Consider the following 18,995-nt stretch of genomic DNA (forward strand, 5'->3'; position numbering starts at 1 on the left):
CCGTGGCCTGACCATTTCTGAAGGGATCTCTTTCTGCTTCTACTCTGTGCAACGTGCTCTAAGAAGATCTGCTTTAACAGCAGGATTAGACTGGATGTCCTCCAGAGGTCCGTCTCAGCCCCAACCACCCCGCGACTGTTGAGGACAGCGGTTGTTTGCCAGCCTGGCTGTGCGGGGCGGGCAGACGGGCAGCGCCGGGGCTGCCCCGAGAGCGCCACGACCGCCCGCGCCGGGCCCGGCCCCGCCCGCCCGTGCAGCCGCAATCGCGTCCCCCGGCAACGCCGCGCGGCCCGCGGGGTCCGCCCGCCAGCCTGAGGCAGCGCCGCCGCCGCATCCCGAGGGGCGCCGCGGGCCGGACTGCTGCCCGAGGGGTAGAGCAGGTAGAGCCCGGGCAGGGGGAGAACGGGGCGCCGGCGCCTCCGCCCGCGCCCCATGAACCGTGCGGACCGCGGCGGGGAGCGCCGGGCGAGCGGTCCATGGCGCGCTTCCCACACGGCAGCGGCGGCACTATGTTGGCCCGGTGCCTCCGGTGGCTCCGGCACGCCTGCGGGCGTTGTAAGGAGGGCTGGGGGAGTTGCGGGGCAGCACACACTGCCCAACCCGCAGCCCTCGGGGGCTTTGGGGGATACACGCTCCCCAGCCGCACCACGGGCCCGCTCTGCTCCCCTCGGTGCCCGCCCGGCTGCGGCGCAGTGGCCGCGGTTTGGGGCGATGGGCGAGCTCCGCCTGAGACACGGGGCGGGACCCTCGGCGCGGGCGCGGGGTGCCCAGGAGGAGCTGGGCGAGGCCATTCTCACCGAGGGGGGAATTGGGTTGCGCCGCGCGCGGAGAGGCCGCGGACGGGCCGGTTTCCCCCCCCCTGCTCCCGCCCCCATGGGCCGCGCCGGGCTGTGGCGGGTTTTTGGCGCGCGGGTGGCCGTCCCTCACAGCGTCTCTCCCGGTCCCTCAGCCATGCCCGCCTCCGAGGCCGTGCCGCAGCCGTCTCCCAGCAAGAGGCAGAAGGGCTCGGGGCCTGGAGAGGTCTCCGCACGGCTGCGCTTCACCAAGCTGTCCGAGAACGCCTTCGCCCCCTCCAGGGGCTCCGCGCGGGCTGCGGGCTACGATCTGTACAGGTGAGGGAGGGTGAGGGTACGGCACCCGCGGCGGGAGCCCGCGCTCGGTGCCGCCCCGCTCGGCGAGCCCTCGGCAGGGGGCTCCGGCGGCTGAGAGGGCCCTCGTGGCCTCTTGCCGAGCTGAGCCCCCGAACAGTTTCGCTAGCCATGCAGGAGAGGAGGCCAGAGCTGATCTAGTCATAGCTTCCTTGCTCCTCCATCCCGGATCCTTTTCGGGTATCTGTAGTCCAGCAGGAGTATGCTGTTCAAATGACACTTCTGGAATCTTGCCATCTGATGGATGTTGCCATCAGAACGGCAACATCTTGTGTTTTAGGATCTGCATTAAATTTCACAAATCTGTAAGTATTTGCTGTTTAAATTTCATGGTATAAATTCCCTGGCAGATTAATTCTGGGTAATTTTGTACCTTAAGTTACAGTAAAGAAACTTTAAAAACTATTCTATAGAAACTAGTGTTTCTTTCTTTAATGCAGTGCCTATGACTGTGTGATACCACCCATGGAAAAGGCTGTGGTGAAAACAGACATTCAAATAGCACTTCCTTCTGGATGCTATGGCCGAGTAGGTGAGTACACAGCTGTCAAAAGGCTGCAGAGTCATTCTAGAACAGGTTTGACACCGTCTTCACATTTAGATTCTGCCTAAAGCTTTCAGAATTAGTCAACACAAAAAAGAGATGCCACGTGGCTGTGTGATTTACAAAATCTTGTAGTATTTTCCTGTTACCTGTTGTCAGATACATTTGAGGTTTGGTGTATGTCGGGTGACCAAAGGATGATCAGCAAAAATGCCTGTACTCTACGTACAGCTTTATAGGCTCCACAGTAGTTCATTATTTGTATGCAGTTTCAGAATTCAAATCACAAAGAATAATAGGTATTGGGCATAGAGAAAATGCATCCCTGGTTGTTTAAAAATTAACCCCAGAGCACCAGTGTAGTAGAATTTGATTACATAGTGTGATAGAATAGTTGAGAGAACCTGTACAATATATTCTGTTTATTTTGTGCATTCTTTATCTGAATTATGTATAAATTCTTAAATTAAAAAAGCAATAGCCACTCCAGTGGAAGAAAATTATCAGAATTTGCCATGTCCTTTTATGTAAAAGAACACATGCATTTCTCTTATTAAAAAAAAAAAAATTTAAAGATAATATCATTTTTAGTTCCTCATCCCAGTAGACTAAGGTAAGTAAAAACCCAAATCCCCACATATAATTTATCTGTGTATAAGACTGCTTAGGAAATTCCTTGCCAGGTGTTGTTTGCCTACATAACTTAAATAGATTGACCTAATATTCTTCTGAGATGATGCTGAACCAGTGGTAGTCACCAAAAATCAAGATTAGACAGTCTGTCTGCTCCAGTTGCCTCCCTTGGAGAAACCTACTCTGCAATTGCGGGTCAAATAAAGATACGTTTCAATTACTTAGAAATTGCAATTTTATTGCAGCTGTTATTCTGTTTAATATATATGTAAACTCGTACAGTAATTCCTGTAATATGTTTATTTTAAAAAGACTGTGGAAACAATTGTCATTGCCAAGACTGTGCAAACACACTGTATAACCTATAAATACTGTCTTTTTAAAGAAATAAATTGTAATACTTGAGAAATTCTTTTCTAGCACCACGTTCTGGTTTAGCTGCAAAACACTTCATAGATGTTGGAGGTAAGCTTTTTGTTCTTTTTATTAAGACTTGGTAAGTATTGCTCACAGAAGTGCCTTAGTTTCAAACTGTAATGTGCAAATAAATGATGGTTTCTTGGCAAGTCTGGCAAAAGGAGATACCTGGCTAACACCTGAGAGAGACAGATCATCATAATTATGTTAAAACTTTCTTAATTATAAAAAAATATTACTGATTTTTTAAAAAATAATAACTGTATCATACTTCTGTAGGCAGTACCTGCCATACTTTGTGGCTTAGGCATTACAGATGCTTCTTACATGCTGGTTTCTCAATTTTTTAAACCAGCAAGTTAACTTGAGAATTGCAGGTTTTTCTAAATTTTCAAAACTCAGGAGAAACTCCCAGTGTTGCAAGCACCTTAAGTAGGAAGCTGTTCAGAATGCCATTGGATTAACCCAAAACATAAGAGAGCTGTGTAAATACCTTTTCCATGCTGGAACTAGTGCAGAGATTGCAGGGTAACTAAGGGGTCATTTGCACTACAATTTTTTCAAAAGCTGAAGGAACTACTTTTAAAAATAGGTTTTTATTCTTAAATGTGCATTTTGTGGTTCAACATTAAACTTGGAGGTACACTCATACTACAGTTTCCTCTGGTGTTAGGAATCTCTAATTACATTGTATAAGCTGGGGACTGTCTCGGAATGGCATTTAATTTTAGTATTTAAATTATTTCTGCAAGTAGACTACAAAATGCATATTTGGGACCACAGGGAGGCCCAAACTCATGTTTTCTACTGGCAATACATTTCCTCTATCTGAGAGAAAAACTCTAAAGAAGTAGAATATAATTGCTTTAATGTAACAAATCTTCTGAACTGGTAGCCAATCTTCTGAGCTATGTAGTTAATACAGTGATACAAAATACAAGAGTAAGCTAGTTTTATAGTCTTGGTACTAGAATATAGCTGTATGACAGTCATTTCCTTACAGCTCTGATTCTGTTACCTTGCCAGAGGCACAGGATTTGGATCTGTGCAAATCCATAGCTCTCAAATGAAATGTTAAGAGTTAAGAACAGATTTTTGCTTGACACTGAACAAGCTGAAGTTAACAGAACAAATGGAGCCTGAATTTAGTCCAGCTGTCTTGATTTCAGAAAAGGTATTACTACTAAAATTAGTAGTATAGTGATAAAGCACTTCCTGACATGTGATGGTGTTTTTCAGTTCCTTTTGCAAGACTGATTAGCATTTTTAGATGTCTCAGTATTGGCATATATATTTTTAGTAGTGCATCAGAAGTATAAAAGATGTCATTATAAGTTACTGTAATCATTTATTAATCTAAACCTTTTATTATCTAGTTATCTCATACACTGACATTTACTAACTGGGCATCTCTTAAAATTCTTTCTCGTGACAGCTGGTGTTATTGATGAGGATTACAGGGGAAATGTTGGCGTGGTACTGTTCAACTTTGGCAAGGAGACATTTGAAGGTAAGTGTTAAGCCTGGCAGAGCCTATTTTCAGCCATCTGACTGGGAACAAGAAACTAATTTTTTTTTTTAAGTTTATGCAGAGGTAGAACTAGCTGGGAACATTTTTCTTCTCTCAGTTAACAAAAACATAGGTATTTCAAAATGTCCTCAAGGGAACATGTCAAGATTCTACTCATAGCTAATTAAGCAGCATGCAGAAAAACTGCTCCCAAAACCACCACACCACCACAAAAGCAAACCAAAACATCCCTACTTAGCTAAGCGTTAGATTCACAAGCTGTACTGAAATGCAACTTATTAAGTTACTACCTCTCTCTGAAAAAAAAAAAATTAGCTGAGCAATTTGAGAGAAACCTTCTCCAGAATCTGGAAAACATGAGTAACAAAGACAGGATTTTCCCTTTATTACACTGTCTTTCTGCAAAAAGTCAGTTTTAAGTTTCAGTGCCCAGTTGCAAGAGATGTGCTTTTGTGGCCTCTTCTGCATCTCCACATCACAAGCTGCTTATGGAAGTTCTGTGAGCCAGATTAGTTATTAGTGAGAAACTCGGTTTTCCTTTCATCAGTTTGCCTTTTCCCCCCCAGATTCCTGGGTCTAGTTCATAAAAGGAGCTACATTATTCATACAGCTGTCTCTCCCTCTCTGCAGTACTTACACATAATGAACTTAAGATGCCAGAGAATGACAGCAGAATGAATGGAAAGGCCTTGAGCTGGTACAGCTGCTGACAGTCTCCATAGAAGGGCCAAACAAAAGTTTATCTTAGCCTGTATTTTTCTGGGTCTGTTAACATCTGTTTAGATAGGTTTCTAATAAGTGTTTTCAGTTTTAGTATATTCTGATATTCTTTAAAGGAGATTGTCTAAAGTCTATATTCATTGTTCACTTTTTTGAAGGAACTAATAATTTAACTTCTCTGCAGTTAAAAAAGGGGATAGAATTGCCCAGCTCATCTGTGAACGCATTTATTATCCTGAGCTAGAAGAAGTTGAAGTAAGTTGCCAAAAGAAAATATTTCTGCTTTTCCAAAGATTATTACTTTAAGATACTTGTATATAAGATGAAATTCATTATAGAGATAAATACTTGGCTAAAATTACTTTCAGTGGTAAAATTGCATAGTAGCAGTACTACCTGAATGAAAATCTTGATGCTTTGTACATAGTTGCATAGATTTTTTTTCTTTTTTGGTAAGTTTTCAGAGTTTTTGAGGAACAGTTCAGTATATACTAGAAATTGTTGTCTCACAAGCATTTGTTTAAGCTTGTACAAAGATATTCTAAAGAGTCTTGCATACATTTTTTTTGTTTCTTAATTATAGCTCTTGTTACAAGTAAATGATAGACAATATATCTTGTATAGAAACAAAAGGCAAGTTAAGGCACTAAACCAGCTTATCATAATCGATGTCTTTCAGGCTCTGGATGATACAGAACGTGGCGAAGGTGGCTTTGGCTCTACTGGAAAGAACTGAAAGTTACTTGAATACGCTTTCTGTTTTTGTTTTTTTGTTATACTATTTCTAAATTTTCATCTGAATTAGAAGTAGGGTTTTTGGAGTACATAAAAATATTTCAAGTTTTATTGAGACTTCTCCCTATCTATCCTCCAGTGAATTTGTCTGCATAATGAGGAAATATGCATGACTGGCTTGACATACTAGTTGAAGTATTATTTTCTCTTTCAAGATGTTTGGTCCTCAGCAATAAGGACGCATTGTTTATGTGGCAATTATACTGTAATAAATGAAAAAATAACTTAATGATGTACTTTATTTTACCTAAACTACAACAGCCAATTGTTCCCTTCCCAGATTTTTTAGACTTCTGAAAGCTATCTTCAACATGGTTCAGGATTTCATACTGAGATCCTATTTCATACAGCATCAATGACAGCATCGATAGGACTTCCCACTCTGACACCAAAATCAGAATAAGACAAAGATATTTAATATTGCATCCTCTACAACCTGTCCAAATACTTGTGTTTCTGTTCAAAGCTAAAGTTCTGAGTTTGATCTTTAGCTCATCTTCAAGTGACAAATTTTTCAGCTCTCTTACATTAAAAGAAAAAGCAATACAGTATTTGAGTTAAATAACACAACTCATCTGGAAATAACTTCTATGTAGTAACTAAGACTGAATTACACTTTTGGAATATTTGTTACAAATTTATCCATATGTTACTATATGGAAGAAAAGATCTGAATTATTGAAGCAGTGCACAGTTTGTTTTTTTAAGTTCACTTTTGTCCAGTTAACAGAGAATTTTTTTTTAATCTATCCTAAACCTGATCCAGTAAGTGTGTGGAATTTCTTAAATGGCTCTCTAACTTTTAGGTGAAAGAACATGCAAAGAGAAGAAACAAAAAAGGAAAGAAAAGTGACTATTCTTCCACTTTACATAAAAGAATTAGAAAAGGCTCTGAAGCTCTCAAACACTTTTTCCTGCAGCTGTCTGTACTTTTAAGATTTTCTTATCTGGAAGATCACAGGTAGGAAACACCGTGCTTTAAGTTTTAGCAGTGGAAAGGTGTGCCCTTTGTAGGCTGATGTTCATACTGCTCTTCTGCTAGGTAGTTTCAGCTCAGGATAATCCTGTTGATATTAATTTCATGTTCTTGTCTAGGACTATTTTTAGTGAAGTAGGCCCAAAATACTACATTTTATATATTTTATCCTGCCCACCCATGCAAGGAGCTGGAAAATAACTGTATGTAACAGCATTCAAATCCCTTCAGCCATGGGATAGGCATTACACTGGCTTGGCAGTGCTGAAACAAGTAGATTCACCTTTGTCTAGGGTAGAAGCCTTTTCCTCTAAGTGCATGATATGCTGATCAGTTGGTTTGCTGTTGAGCCTTATCCCCCATCACAGCACTGTACTTGGATCTGTACACCCAGACAGGAACAGGCACACCCTGCAAAAGGCAACTGTAAGCAAGGAGCACATCATACCAATGCAGTCTAAATGAACTGGGAAAGCTGAGCTTGACACTAATTTTATTCAGTTCTGTAACCTGCCAAAAAGGAACTTAAAGGCTGTTTAAAGGTGTTAAAATCTATGATCCTTTTGTGAAAAGCTGTTTCATCTTCCTGGACTGTAAGTCAAGAGAAAGTTTTGCTGCAATTTTTAGTTTCCACCTCCCAAAGCAAAAACCCACCTCGCAGCAAAAACAGGACATGCAAGTCCTTTTTTAAAAAAGATGCTACAACAGACCTCACTTGGAACAGCAACCTACAAGGAAGAAGGTGGAGTTCAGGTGATACTCATTATTTGTTGTACCTGATGGAAACTGATCTGATTTCCATTTTTGAAAATAATGCTAATACTACAGATTTTGAGATAAGTATTTGCTTAAAAAAAAGCACAATCTCCGGAGCTATCTCAGACATAGAGGAAAAATGAAATTTAAATATGCATGCCTGCAGTAACTTGTCAACATTAAAACCATTATCTGTCATTACCAGAAAAGGCTCACTTGTTTTGAAAATCCATGTGGTGGAGTTTCTTTTCATTGTTTTTCACTACTTCTCTAGAGAAGCATGTCATGAGTTTTAGATTGCTGCAAGGCCCTTCCTAGTAAGGACCTTGGGAATGTTTATCTGAAAGGAGAAATGCTTTCAAACTTACCTCTACACTGAGCTCCTCTGTGTGCACCAAGCCAGTGCACATGGGTAAGGAATTCTGGTAATTCCTGTTAGAGTATTAGGGTTTGCTTTTCTTCAATAGAAGTAGCAAATCTATGAAAGACAAATATTTCTACCCAGGCATCAGGAGTTACCAATGTACTGAAAGTTCTAGAGTTGATACTGCTACTGCAGATCAAGGCCTGCATTAGAGGCTTCTTAAAATGGCATTTGCTACTCTATGGTTCAAACCAAGCTGTCTGCATATTTTTTATTTATAGTCCCGTAATTTCGTTAATATAAAAAACAATACCCCCCCAATTATTTTCATGTTCCCTTTTTCCTATAATATCTACATTACAAAAGTGTATTATCTTGGTATCTGGCAAGAGAGAGGGGACCAGGAAACAATCTTTTTCATTACTTTATCCGACACCTGTCCTACCTACATTACCTAGTTGTAAATTAGTTTTGTAATTCAATGGCAAACTGCCTAAGTGTGTCATTGAGTGCACATGCTTCAGCTCGGGCAAGTAACTTCAGAAGTTACCCAACAGTGTGCACAGGGCTCACTTCTTTGTAGACAGATTCATGTCTCCAGAGCCTGCCACTGGGGTATGATCCCCAGGGCTCACTGCTGGTATGAAACTCAAGAGATGTAAAGCTATTTCCAAAAATCCCCAGGGCTCACTGCTGGTATGAAACTCAAGAGATGTAAAGCTATTTCCAAAGTAGCAAAATGAAAATCACTTTAAGTAAAAATTACATTGGGCTGTTCTCCACGATCACTGACCAGATCCAAGCAAAGCTACTCTAATTCAGCTACTCACATTGGCGAGAGGAGTTACCTAAAGCTTGAAGAACAATATTTTGGAACATCCTCTGTGTAAATGAAGCATGAAGCCTTTATAAATTAAAAGTAATTTGTTGGGAATTCTTATCTATAGCAGAAAAGAACATTTTCCTGCAAGGAAAGGAGAAGGACATTACTGACTAACAATCTACTTCCTTTTTTTTTTAGAAATGGATTTGACTTGTTACAGGGATAGAGAAAATCTGGCCTTTCGCCCCAGGTGAATTTGGAAGAAAGTTGAGATGCTTAGCCCCAGATTCACCTCCATGGTTTGAGTTCTGTTATGAGATCTGAGATATAGTTTTGATTTCAGCTGCAATATTTACGATAATGTCTATGTCCTTAGAGAGGCAGAGGATCATAAACTGATGAGGGTTTTGAAGGAACATGGGATTCCTATACAATTCCTACCACTTGAACTCTCCAGTTTTGGACAAAAATCTTAAAACAAAAATTATGGCAGTAATACCACTGCTACCATTGATCTTCGGTTCTTTCTTTCCCCCAGAGTGTTAACCTGGTGTTTAGTAGTTGAGAATTTAGGCACTGCTTCTTCAGCTCAGCTACTGTTATATTACTCTATGGCATGGTAGGCTTTTTTTTTTAATCTACATAATGTTTTCTAGATCAGCCACTAGATGGCACTTAAAGTTTGCTTTCTTTTACACTTCTTTTTCAGAGGTATTTTTCAAAGCTCTCTTCATCTATAATTAAGAGTTGATGACTCCCACTGGGACTATGTTGGTGGAAAGAAAGATGCAGCAATATTTGAGTGAAAGCAGGCAAAAGTATAACCATTAAAGGGGGAACAATGACAATAATTTAAATAAGATTTGGGTGGTTGCAGTGTTTGCATAATCCCTCCTGGCATGCAAGAGCAGTAGAGAAGCCTGTGGCTTTTCTCTCCTGCTGCGTTTCAACAAAAATGGAAAATTGTAATGAACAGCAACATTTTTCCTATCTTTAGTATTCACTGAGTTCTTACTCTCTCTTCCTCCATTCCTTTAAGTGGAATGCAGACTACTTAAGGATTGCATTGTAATGAAAGTAATGTATAGCCTAGTAAACTCAGTTTGGATTTTCCAAATCAGATGCCTCTGGCTGCAAGTTCAGGACATAAATTAAAACTTAATTAATACAAGTTAACTCACTAAGGATGAGTGATATGTAGTAACCTGAATTACTTAAATTAAGGATCCCTAGTTTCTGTATTGATTGCTGCTCCTGTAATAACACTGTTTGGAGTCTTGTATTTGTCTTCCTCCTAGCCTTCTAATTTTTTTTTTTTTTAATAACTATCATTATATTTTGGCTTAAAGATAGTTAAGTAAGTTTTGGTATAAAGTAAACTTCTATGACCCTGCCTATTTCCTGTCCTGTCAAACCTTTCCTTGTAAGAATAACAGTGTCCTTTTATTTGGTGGAGTGTAGCATGATGTTTTTGGCAGGCCTAACATTTTTGACTTGCATAAATTTGTGACCTCAAGTGCAAGAAAAGTGAATGCTTGCTTCAGTACCTCATGGTTTTTGCCTAAAAAGAAAAGTGTCCACATGGCTAACCATTACAATTTCTGAAGGAAAATTATCAGCACACTTATTCCACCTGATTGCACATGACTGCACTTCCAAAGAAAAGAACCAGAAATAAAAATAAGTATTTTGCACCTAGTTATGTAAGTTATTGAAAGCCTGAAAATATAGGGCAGACTGTACTGCCTTACTGGTTTCTAGAATTGGCACACATGGCATTTCCCTCACTAACAGCTATTTGGCAGTCTCTACCTCAGTAAGGATGTGATTCTGCAAAGTGTATATTCGGGTCTGCTGCTGGGCAAAGAATGTCATTGCATGGTTAAAGGTTGCAGGATCAGGTCTGAAGTGAATTTACGTAATATTTTCCTAAACTTTCCCTCCATTAACTGTGTGGTTATTTAGCTCTTTACCCCTGAAGTGATGCTTTTCCCCTACTCAGAACACAGCAAGAAAGCCTTTTACCCTGCCAAGTCTGAAAACCCAACAGATTAATTTTATAATTCAAGAGCTTTCATCCAGAAGGTAACTACTGTATTTTAACATGTAAAGTATGTTTAAACAAACACATGTGAGCTGTGTATGCCTACTTACTTGTTTCTCCTTAGATTTTAATGTTTTTTTTTTTAATTGTCACAAAAATTTTATATTAACCTTCTGTGTTTTAGAGAACATTTGTATAGTATAATTCGTAACAAGAATTTTGTATCAATCAGTACTGCTCATAGCCTTGAACTGAAGAAAGTTACCTTTTGTCTACTATTGTTTGTAGCAAAGGAATTAGTTTGCTTTCATTTTGTAAAAGGAAAATGAAAAACAGACATGAATGTAGCATCCTTGGCCAGATTCTTTTAACATGACTATTTTTGTTTATGAATTCCTACTGTGAAAGGTTGTCTCTAAATGTCCAAGACAAAATAACTATGTGTCCTTGTTGGAAGGAAACATCTTTCCTTTGCAGCTAAACTAATTGTGCCATGTCTGGCAAGCATGGTAGTCATCCAGTGCTGTCTTGCTAACACACCTCAGTCCTGATGACAGCCTTCCCACCTGCTTAGCTTACACTCTGTTCACTGCCAAATTCCAGGGACCCTTCCTTAGCGTGCAGGAGAGCATCAAGGAATCCCACTTGTCAGGTTTTCCCAGCAGCAAACACAAAAACACCAGTCTCACTATTCCACGTAGGAGTTACTGCTGGCAGCAAGCCAAGCTGATCAACATTACAGGTAATTCAAGCCATTTAAACTCTGCAAGAGTGTTGTACCACACAGAGTATTTTTCTTTTATCCTATATATGATGCTGTATCTTAGCAACATATATAGGCTAGAGCAGCCATAAAAAGTAGGTGTTTTGTTAGGGGAGAAAGTATATTTCAGTCCTGTTCTTATCTTTCTTCTCAACTTGCATTTAAGTCGTTAGTAACGTGAGAAAACTGAAAAAGGAGCTGTGACAACAACAGGATATCATGGATTCATTGAGAACTCATTGCTCTCCCTGGATATGAAGAGCAGGTGACTGAGAGCTCCACTCATCTTGGTGAGGGTTATTTTGTTTGGGATGGGATTTTTTGCCTGGTTAGTTGGGTTTTAGTACTAATCATATCAATTAAGCTACTAAAAGTTCTCCAGGAAAAACGGGATAGAACTCACTGCCTGGAAGACTGCCACGAGATGTAAAGCCAAACTGCTGCACCAGGGAGGCAGCAAGGTACTGGATTTTTTTGTCGAAAATCTTTCTTTATTGTACACTTTGTTATCAGTTTATAGCCAAGAAAGGCTTTAAGAGTGGCTTTTAAGAGGGCCTCATATTTCTGAAAGCCTGACAGATGTTGTGTCCTGCCCTAGGTCACCTGCAAAGAGCCCCCAGACTGCTGTTCATAACTTTCCCAAATGGCAGCTGAGTAAGACTGACTAATAGTCAAAACAGGCAAGCTTTCACTATTGTATCTTGAGCAGGCTGGAGGTCTGCTGTGTGGGAGAAAGAAGCCTCTGTTTGCATTTACTTTTTATTTGGATGACCTTTGAGATGCTTAGCATTTATGGGACAGCCTAGACTGAGCAGAAAAACACTCAGGCACTTCCAGGTAGTTTGGATCCTACAACAGGATTTTTAATTTTTCAATTCTGTCTGCTCCTGGCCACCTGCTTGCCAACAGAACCTGCCTATTTATTTTTACATCATTATTTTCTGCTAATAAAGTTGATTTTAAAACTATGAGAACCTAAACTAATAGCAATAATAACAAATTGGACTCTACCCCCTCCTCCTGAAGTTTGCTATTCAAATGTACAGAACTAATGTCCAAGGCATGGCTGGATATTTATTACAGCATGCAAATGATCACTGATTCCAGAGCTGCATACAACCTAAATGAGAAATTATTACTCATTTGCAATTATTCCAGGAAATCTTGAGTAGCTGCCAAAATAATAGAACAGCTGGATGAGAAGAGGGATAGGATCAGTTTAAGCTGGCACTCAGGCTAAAGAAACTCATGCAAAGTCACAGCCATGGGTGTCTGGAAGACGCAGCTTTATCCCACCGTGGAGCTGCTGCACAACAACGTGCATTGTTACGTGCTAGCAATATCTGCCCAGAAAATGGACTACTCCTCCAGTCTCCATTGGAGAACACCAAGTGCCTCTAGAGCCACGGATCAGCAAAACCAACACTGCATCAAAATCAGAACTGTGATAGGTTTGTTAATCAAGACAGTCTTGTTGATACTAACCCAGGTTAGAAATTATATAAGTGGAGTTTATTACAAATACTGTGACTGCACAAATAGAGTAGATGTGGAGAAAGCTAAGGCTAAAGTCTTATTTTATGATTCCTTAGGATCTCCCTGGATAAATCCTTTTCTCCTCATGCTGTTGCTCATCGATCTCTACTGTCTGGACTACCAAACTTTCATCTCCAGGTGTGCTATCAGCTAGCAGGCAATGGTAGGAATGATTAAATAAGAGGTTGAAAAATTCATGTGAAACTTGCTCACTTCTAATGAACAATAGAGAAATAACTTTAGCTGTATTTATCTGGTACAAAAGAAAAGTGCTTATAAGGTAGGCATTAGAATCAAAAATTACACCTAAGAGCAAAGCTCCTGGCTTAGCACTATAAAGCACATGCCAATAGTCCAGGGAAAACTCTTTTCTTAAACTCCATCATAGGTCCATTAAAAGTTGCCTCTTCTGCTGATAAAAGTGCATTCCATGGTCTCACTGGTCTGTGCATATTCCCAAAATCTGGTGCTGTTGCTGGCAAAGCTTTATTATATTCCTACATTACATAGAGCACTGTGCAAATGCTAAACAAAAGAAAATAACGTCCAACTGCTAACAAAGACTTACCCTTTCCCACAGCCAAAGTGGCAGTCAGACAAAGGCTTCCTCTGAATCCTTGCTCATTGTGTGAAGCACAATTCAAACAATCACCAAATGGTATTAATCACAGCCTTCCACAGCTCTATAACTAATATCTTTAAAGTTATCCTCCATGGTAAATATAATTTTCAGCAGCTGAGAACTGTGAAACCAATACAGCCCTCATCAGAATGCTAAGAGTATTGGCATTGCTTTAAAACTATCTCCATACTCAAACAGTTTCTATGCACAGACATCTTCAAGAAAAGTCAGAGGACTGTGTGTTTTAATAGCTATGGAAGTACGTTATTCCCTCTGAAAAAACTATTTGGGTTCATGTTTATTAATGTCCAATACTCAAGATCAAAAAGAGCATTCATATATTTGAGAAGCATTGCTTTGCATGAGATCAAGATGACAGAAGGTTATACTTGATCAACAGTAGGTGCCCAAGGGATTTGAATGAAAACATTTGGAGGTATTAAATCAATAGCTGTCAAGATTCCTCTATCTATAAATACAGTTGGTTTTAGTAAACATGTGTTGAATGGTTTTAATTCACCTAAGGAAAATATGTTGGAATTATGGGTTTTTATGTGTTTCTGGGACATGAGCTCACAAATTACCAAAGAACTTTGGCACAATTAAAAGGAGCGAGAGTCAGACAGACACTTCAAACACTAATGAGGGCAAATTTTGAATGTTTGCCAAGTGAAATGCAATTAATCAGGGTCTCTGTACTATTTACTACTGAGAGATGACAAAAATCTGTCTAAGGAATAATTACTGAAAGAGACAACTGTGGGGTGGGACACAGCATTGGTCTCATATGATCTGCATACTAGAAGTCATTAATATAGAATTACATCTGAGATACAGTATAGTCATAAGACTGAAGGACCTTCTTTCAGAGTTCCTTTTCTCCATCAAAATGAAACATAGAATGCTTCTATTATTCCAGAGGTTCAGAGATCTTCCTAAGGGCAAGAACTAGTCAGCTGTGTCATACTCTCCCTAGGAATGCTGTGGAAACCCCTCTAGCTTGATCCACATAAAGAAAGGAAAAAAGCATAGCACCAAGGACAGCCCAGCATTGGCTGGTAGGTTGAGTAGATGACTTGACAGGTCTTTTCCATCTATAATTTTCTTCTGTGGCTTTGATACTGAAGGCCCTGTGGACATCCACAGTGCTCTTGCTTTCCTGGAAGCCTTAATAAGATCTGGTTTATAACTCAGAAATACAACTAATACCACTGAGCATATTATTCTAGTGTGGGGTGAGAGGCAAAAAGAATGCCAGTGGGAACATGCCCCATCACGCTAGTTGGGTTTATTCTGGCTTTTAACACCAGGATTCCCAGATACACTTGCATCAATGCATTCTAATAGCAATGGTTGTCAGCATGCTGCTTACTTCAGTGCAGAAAAACCCTGGTACATAACCAGTTATTGTTCTGTTTACCCAAGATAGCATTTGGATTTATAAGCTCACATGTCTGGCCTGGTCCCGAGACTTTGGTTCATTAGGAGATGCAGAAACTAATCTAGATAGCCTCACTCAGCAACAAACGTGTCAGTATTTCTTCTCTTCACCTAGTCTGTGCCTACCAGAAGCCTCTTCTCTATAGCACATCCACTTGTAAAGTTGGTGCAAGCTCACAAAAGCCTCTTTATCAGGTTTATTCATCAGTCTGAAGACCAGACTTTCTACTTTACCCTGCTGCCACTGGAATTACTTAAGGGGAAAACACAGTTCCAGTTCTGCCTCAGAGTACAGCAGGAAGATTCGCAATCTCTCTTGTCACCCAAAACCTGGTCACTTGCTTCTCCACGGCAGGTACACCATAAGCCCCTAAGCCAGAACCAGTTTGTGAGCAGTTTCTGTTGGTGCCTGAAGCCGAGTTCCTCAGCCAGCAGTCAGATTTTCAACAGTTTGCAAAGCCGAAAGATATTTTGCCAATATCTTAACTAGATGAAATAGGGTAGCATATAGCCTACAGCAACCCAGATCTGAATCTAGAAATCTGGCCTTTGGAGGACTGGTGGAACCAGAGGAATATTCTGACTCAGCTGGAGCAGCTTCTCAGATCTGAAGGAAACTTTGCCCAGTGGGAACTCACAGCAGGTCACAGCTCAGTTTCTCATGAGATTGGCCACATCTGTTCTCTTTTATGCAAGAGAAACACTTCATTAGGGCCCTATGTAACCTTCTGTTGGGCAATACTGGGCACTCCTGGTTTCATCAAAAGATGAATCAGTGGGTTCCATTATTGCTTCATACCTCAACAGTAAAGTTTTGGGTGGGTTCTTGGACAAGAATCTTGGCTCTGAGAGACATGTTTGATATTGTAGCCTTGGACACAACCATATAATAATTCAAGCACTTCTTACAAAGTGCATGTGTTTACTTACATCAATAAGCATAAAATGAAAGCCAACATTTTTGCTATTGTATAAAATAGGATACCGCAACACTATTGTATCTCTTGGAGTTCAGGGGGACCTACACAGAAAAACATACCCCTGCTATGTGACTTAGGAAAATATCTTAACATCCAGACCTTTTCATGTGCTGCAGAATGACCCTGTGGAAAAACCTCTTCCAGAATTGAAAGCTGACTGTAAGGTCTACCACAGGCCAGTATCCCTGATATTCAGTGAATCATACTGCACACATATGGAAGGCAGAACAGAATCTGGCACTTAGTAACATTTAAGTTGCTCATTTTAAAGGCCATGTTGGTATCTTTTTGAATGTTTCTTATGAATTTAACAGTTTATTTCTTGGCTCTATCACAATCCAGTTTACTCTACAGAGTAAATTGGAAGTCTGAATACAGCAGCATTCTATTACCAATCAGTCTCTCACTACAGAGAAAAGTTCTTGGTGCTGAAATAGTTTTATTTGTTCCCATTCTTACCCTAATGTAATATTGCTGCTATATGTTGTGTTCCAGAAAGCTGAAACACCAGAGACTGTGGCTTCGCAGCTCTCTCTTTCCGCTAAATGTCTCACACAGATGACACACCCTAGCAGTGCTGGGCCTGAGCTTGGGAACATCTGCCTGTTCCAAAACCCAGAGTTCCCACATAACTACATAATTCGCTGCTATCGAGTTACTGGGCTAGCCACAAATTGACTAATGCAATAGTCATCAAGGATCAGGAGGTTGGAGCATGAGTGCTTAAATTTCAAGGGAGGGTGATTTTGTCCTTTAGTATCACAAACACTTTATCAACACACAAATGAGGAAAATTCCCCATCTGCCAGCCATGAACAGTACAAAAAGAAAAGAGAATCTACATACAGCCTTTCATTTGCAGTGATGTACCCTAGACAGGGCCTTTCAAAATCTCCAGCTGTGGGGAGAGCACCTGGGCCTTGGCACTGGACAGCTTTGCTTGCTTTACTGTGACTGAGGAATATCATTCTCACAATGGATATCACTCTCTCTCCCTTAGTCTTTTCAGCATACAAACTAAACAGCAACAGCAGTCAAGAGCAATTAATTTTTCCCCCACATACCTGACTGATAAAATAAAACTTTCCTGAAAAATCCTCTTGCGGAGTGGGTTTTCGCTCTCCCCGGCTGCACACGGCTCTTGGGAGCCCGGCTGTGGCGTAGCTTCCACGTGCTGCCAGGGTTTGCTGCCGCGGGTTCCCGGACACGGCTCCGTGTCTCGGGCGCGTGGGCTGGCCAGCCTCTGTTACCGTGCGCTAGGGATCCGGTAAAGAGGTAAGGAATTTGTCCATTGACTCCGCGCTCGGCAGGAACGGTTTATCGGTCACGTGGCGCGGATCGATGGAAGGACGCGACCGCTCCTGGCACTTGCATGGGAGAAAATGGCGCCTGGGTGCCGGTGGGGTAGGATTTTATGGAGGGGCGGGGCAAGAGGATCCACGGCCTGCCGGCCAATAGGGGTGGCTGCCCTGGCTGTGACATCAGCAACAGCGACCAACCAGAGAACCCCGCAGGGGCGGGCACCGAGCCTCGGGCTGAGTGGGATCGTGTGGATTGGGGTGGCAGGCACGGGGTTTCCCAGGGCCGGACGGGCGGGTGGTTACAGGAGCGGCAGAGGGGGAAGACCCGGCAGCATGGGGCCAGAAACCGCGGGGGAGGAAACAACACGGGGGAAGCGCGGGGGTACACAGGACTCGACTAGCTAACACAAATAAGAACCCCTAAAACCCAATCCCAGGATGCAGCATCCTCTCAGTCTTAACAAACCAAATTAGTCTTTTTCTAAGCTAGAAAGATCTTCTGAGTTGCTCCTTAAACTTAAGCTTCACATGACTCTTTGTTTATTTCTCATAGTCTTTTAGCAACCCAACCAGCCCATAACCCACAAAGAGAGACTATAACAACAGGTTAGATTAAATGAAAACTGAACTTACTACTTCAGTAGTTTAAAATACTGAACACTCTGATCATGTTCTCTTCACTAACCCAGCAATGCTACAAACACTCAGGAAGCAGGCAATGAGAAGAGTCTGTAATTATTGGCTGCAGCTGTCTGCACCAGCCAGTCTCCTCTCTTTAACTGCCAGTGTCACAGAATCATAGAATGCTTTGGGTTAGAAAGAACCTAAATATTACCTAGTTCAAACCCCCTACCATGGGCAAAGACACCTTCCACTAGACCAAGTTGTTCAGTGCCTCGTCCAGAACTCCTCTGGGCAATGGTATATACACCAGCATGAGTATCTGGTGATGATCTGCAAATGACTGCAGAATAAAAGACAGTCTGAATTCATTGATGGGAAACTAATAGGGAAGGTTCATTCAAAGTCCGCCTGTGCTCTACTAGAGCTGCTATCTACTCTCTAGTAATCTGTTTTATGAAAAGAGTTTTCTAAATGTTAAACCACAATATCTAAGCTAGAAAGTTATTTTACAATAGATCTTCCTTCTCTGGATATCCCAATACCAGCAATCATTCATATAATTTGATTTGCATAGTAATCAGTGAGGAATGTAGTCCTAGAACTTTTTTTTCTCCAGCTAGCTGTTGCATTCACTACATTATTTTATCTTTTTCATATGAAAATGCTTATGATTTAATCTAGAATGAATTTATTGAATCTGTAACCAAAACTCATCTTAGTGGTATATATAAAAAAATTAATTTTGGAAGAGGCAATTATTTAACAGCATTGGACTGCCACTCTCTGGGACAGAGAGGTTTTTATTGCTTAAGGTGAGCAAATAAACACATTAAGCTTCCCAAATAAGGCAGAGACAATAGGACTACAAAGGTTTCATGTACTTACTGTGGACTTCATAGAATATGTTTCTTTCTTTTTAATCCCTCACTGTATTACAGTTTGACATTACCTCTTCTGATCTACCACGAAGACACATTT

General features: G+C 41.0%; 1 protein-coding gene across 1 annotated transcript; it reads left to right on the forward strand.

Moving 5' to 3' along the window:
• The first annotated feature begins 265 nt into the window (after window positions 1–265).
• On the forward strand, window positions 266–6,017 carry DUT (deoxyuridine triphosphatase). Its single transcript, XM_053954485.1, has 7 exons — window positions 266–380; window positions 950–1,112; window positions 1,589–1,680; window positions 2,746–2,790; window positions 4,178–4,252; window positions 5,178–5,248; window positions 5,673–6,017. Exons 2-7 carry the CDS (start codon window positions 952–954, stop codon window positions 5,727–5,729), a joined length of 501 nt encoding a protein of 166 aa, XP_053810460.1. The 5' UTR covers window positions 266–380; window positions 950–951; the 3' UTR covers window positions 5,730–6,017.
• The last annotated feature ends 12,978 nt before the right edge of the window (window positions 6,018–18,995 follow it).

This window comes from Vidua chalybeata, chromosome 13 (assembly GCF_026979565.1).
Source record: "Vidua chalybeata isolate OUT-0048 chromosome 13, bVidCha1 merged haplotype, whole genome shotgun sequence".
NCBI lineage: Eukaryota > Metazoa > Chordata > Aves > Passeriformes > Viduidae > Vidua > Vidua chalybeata.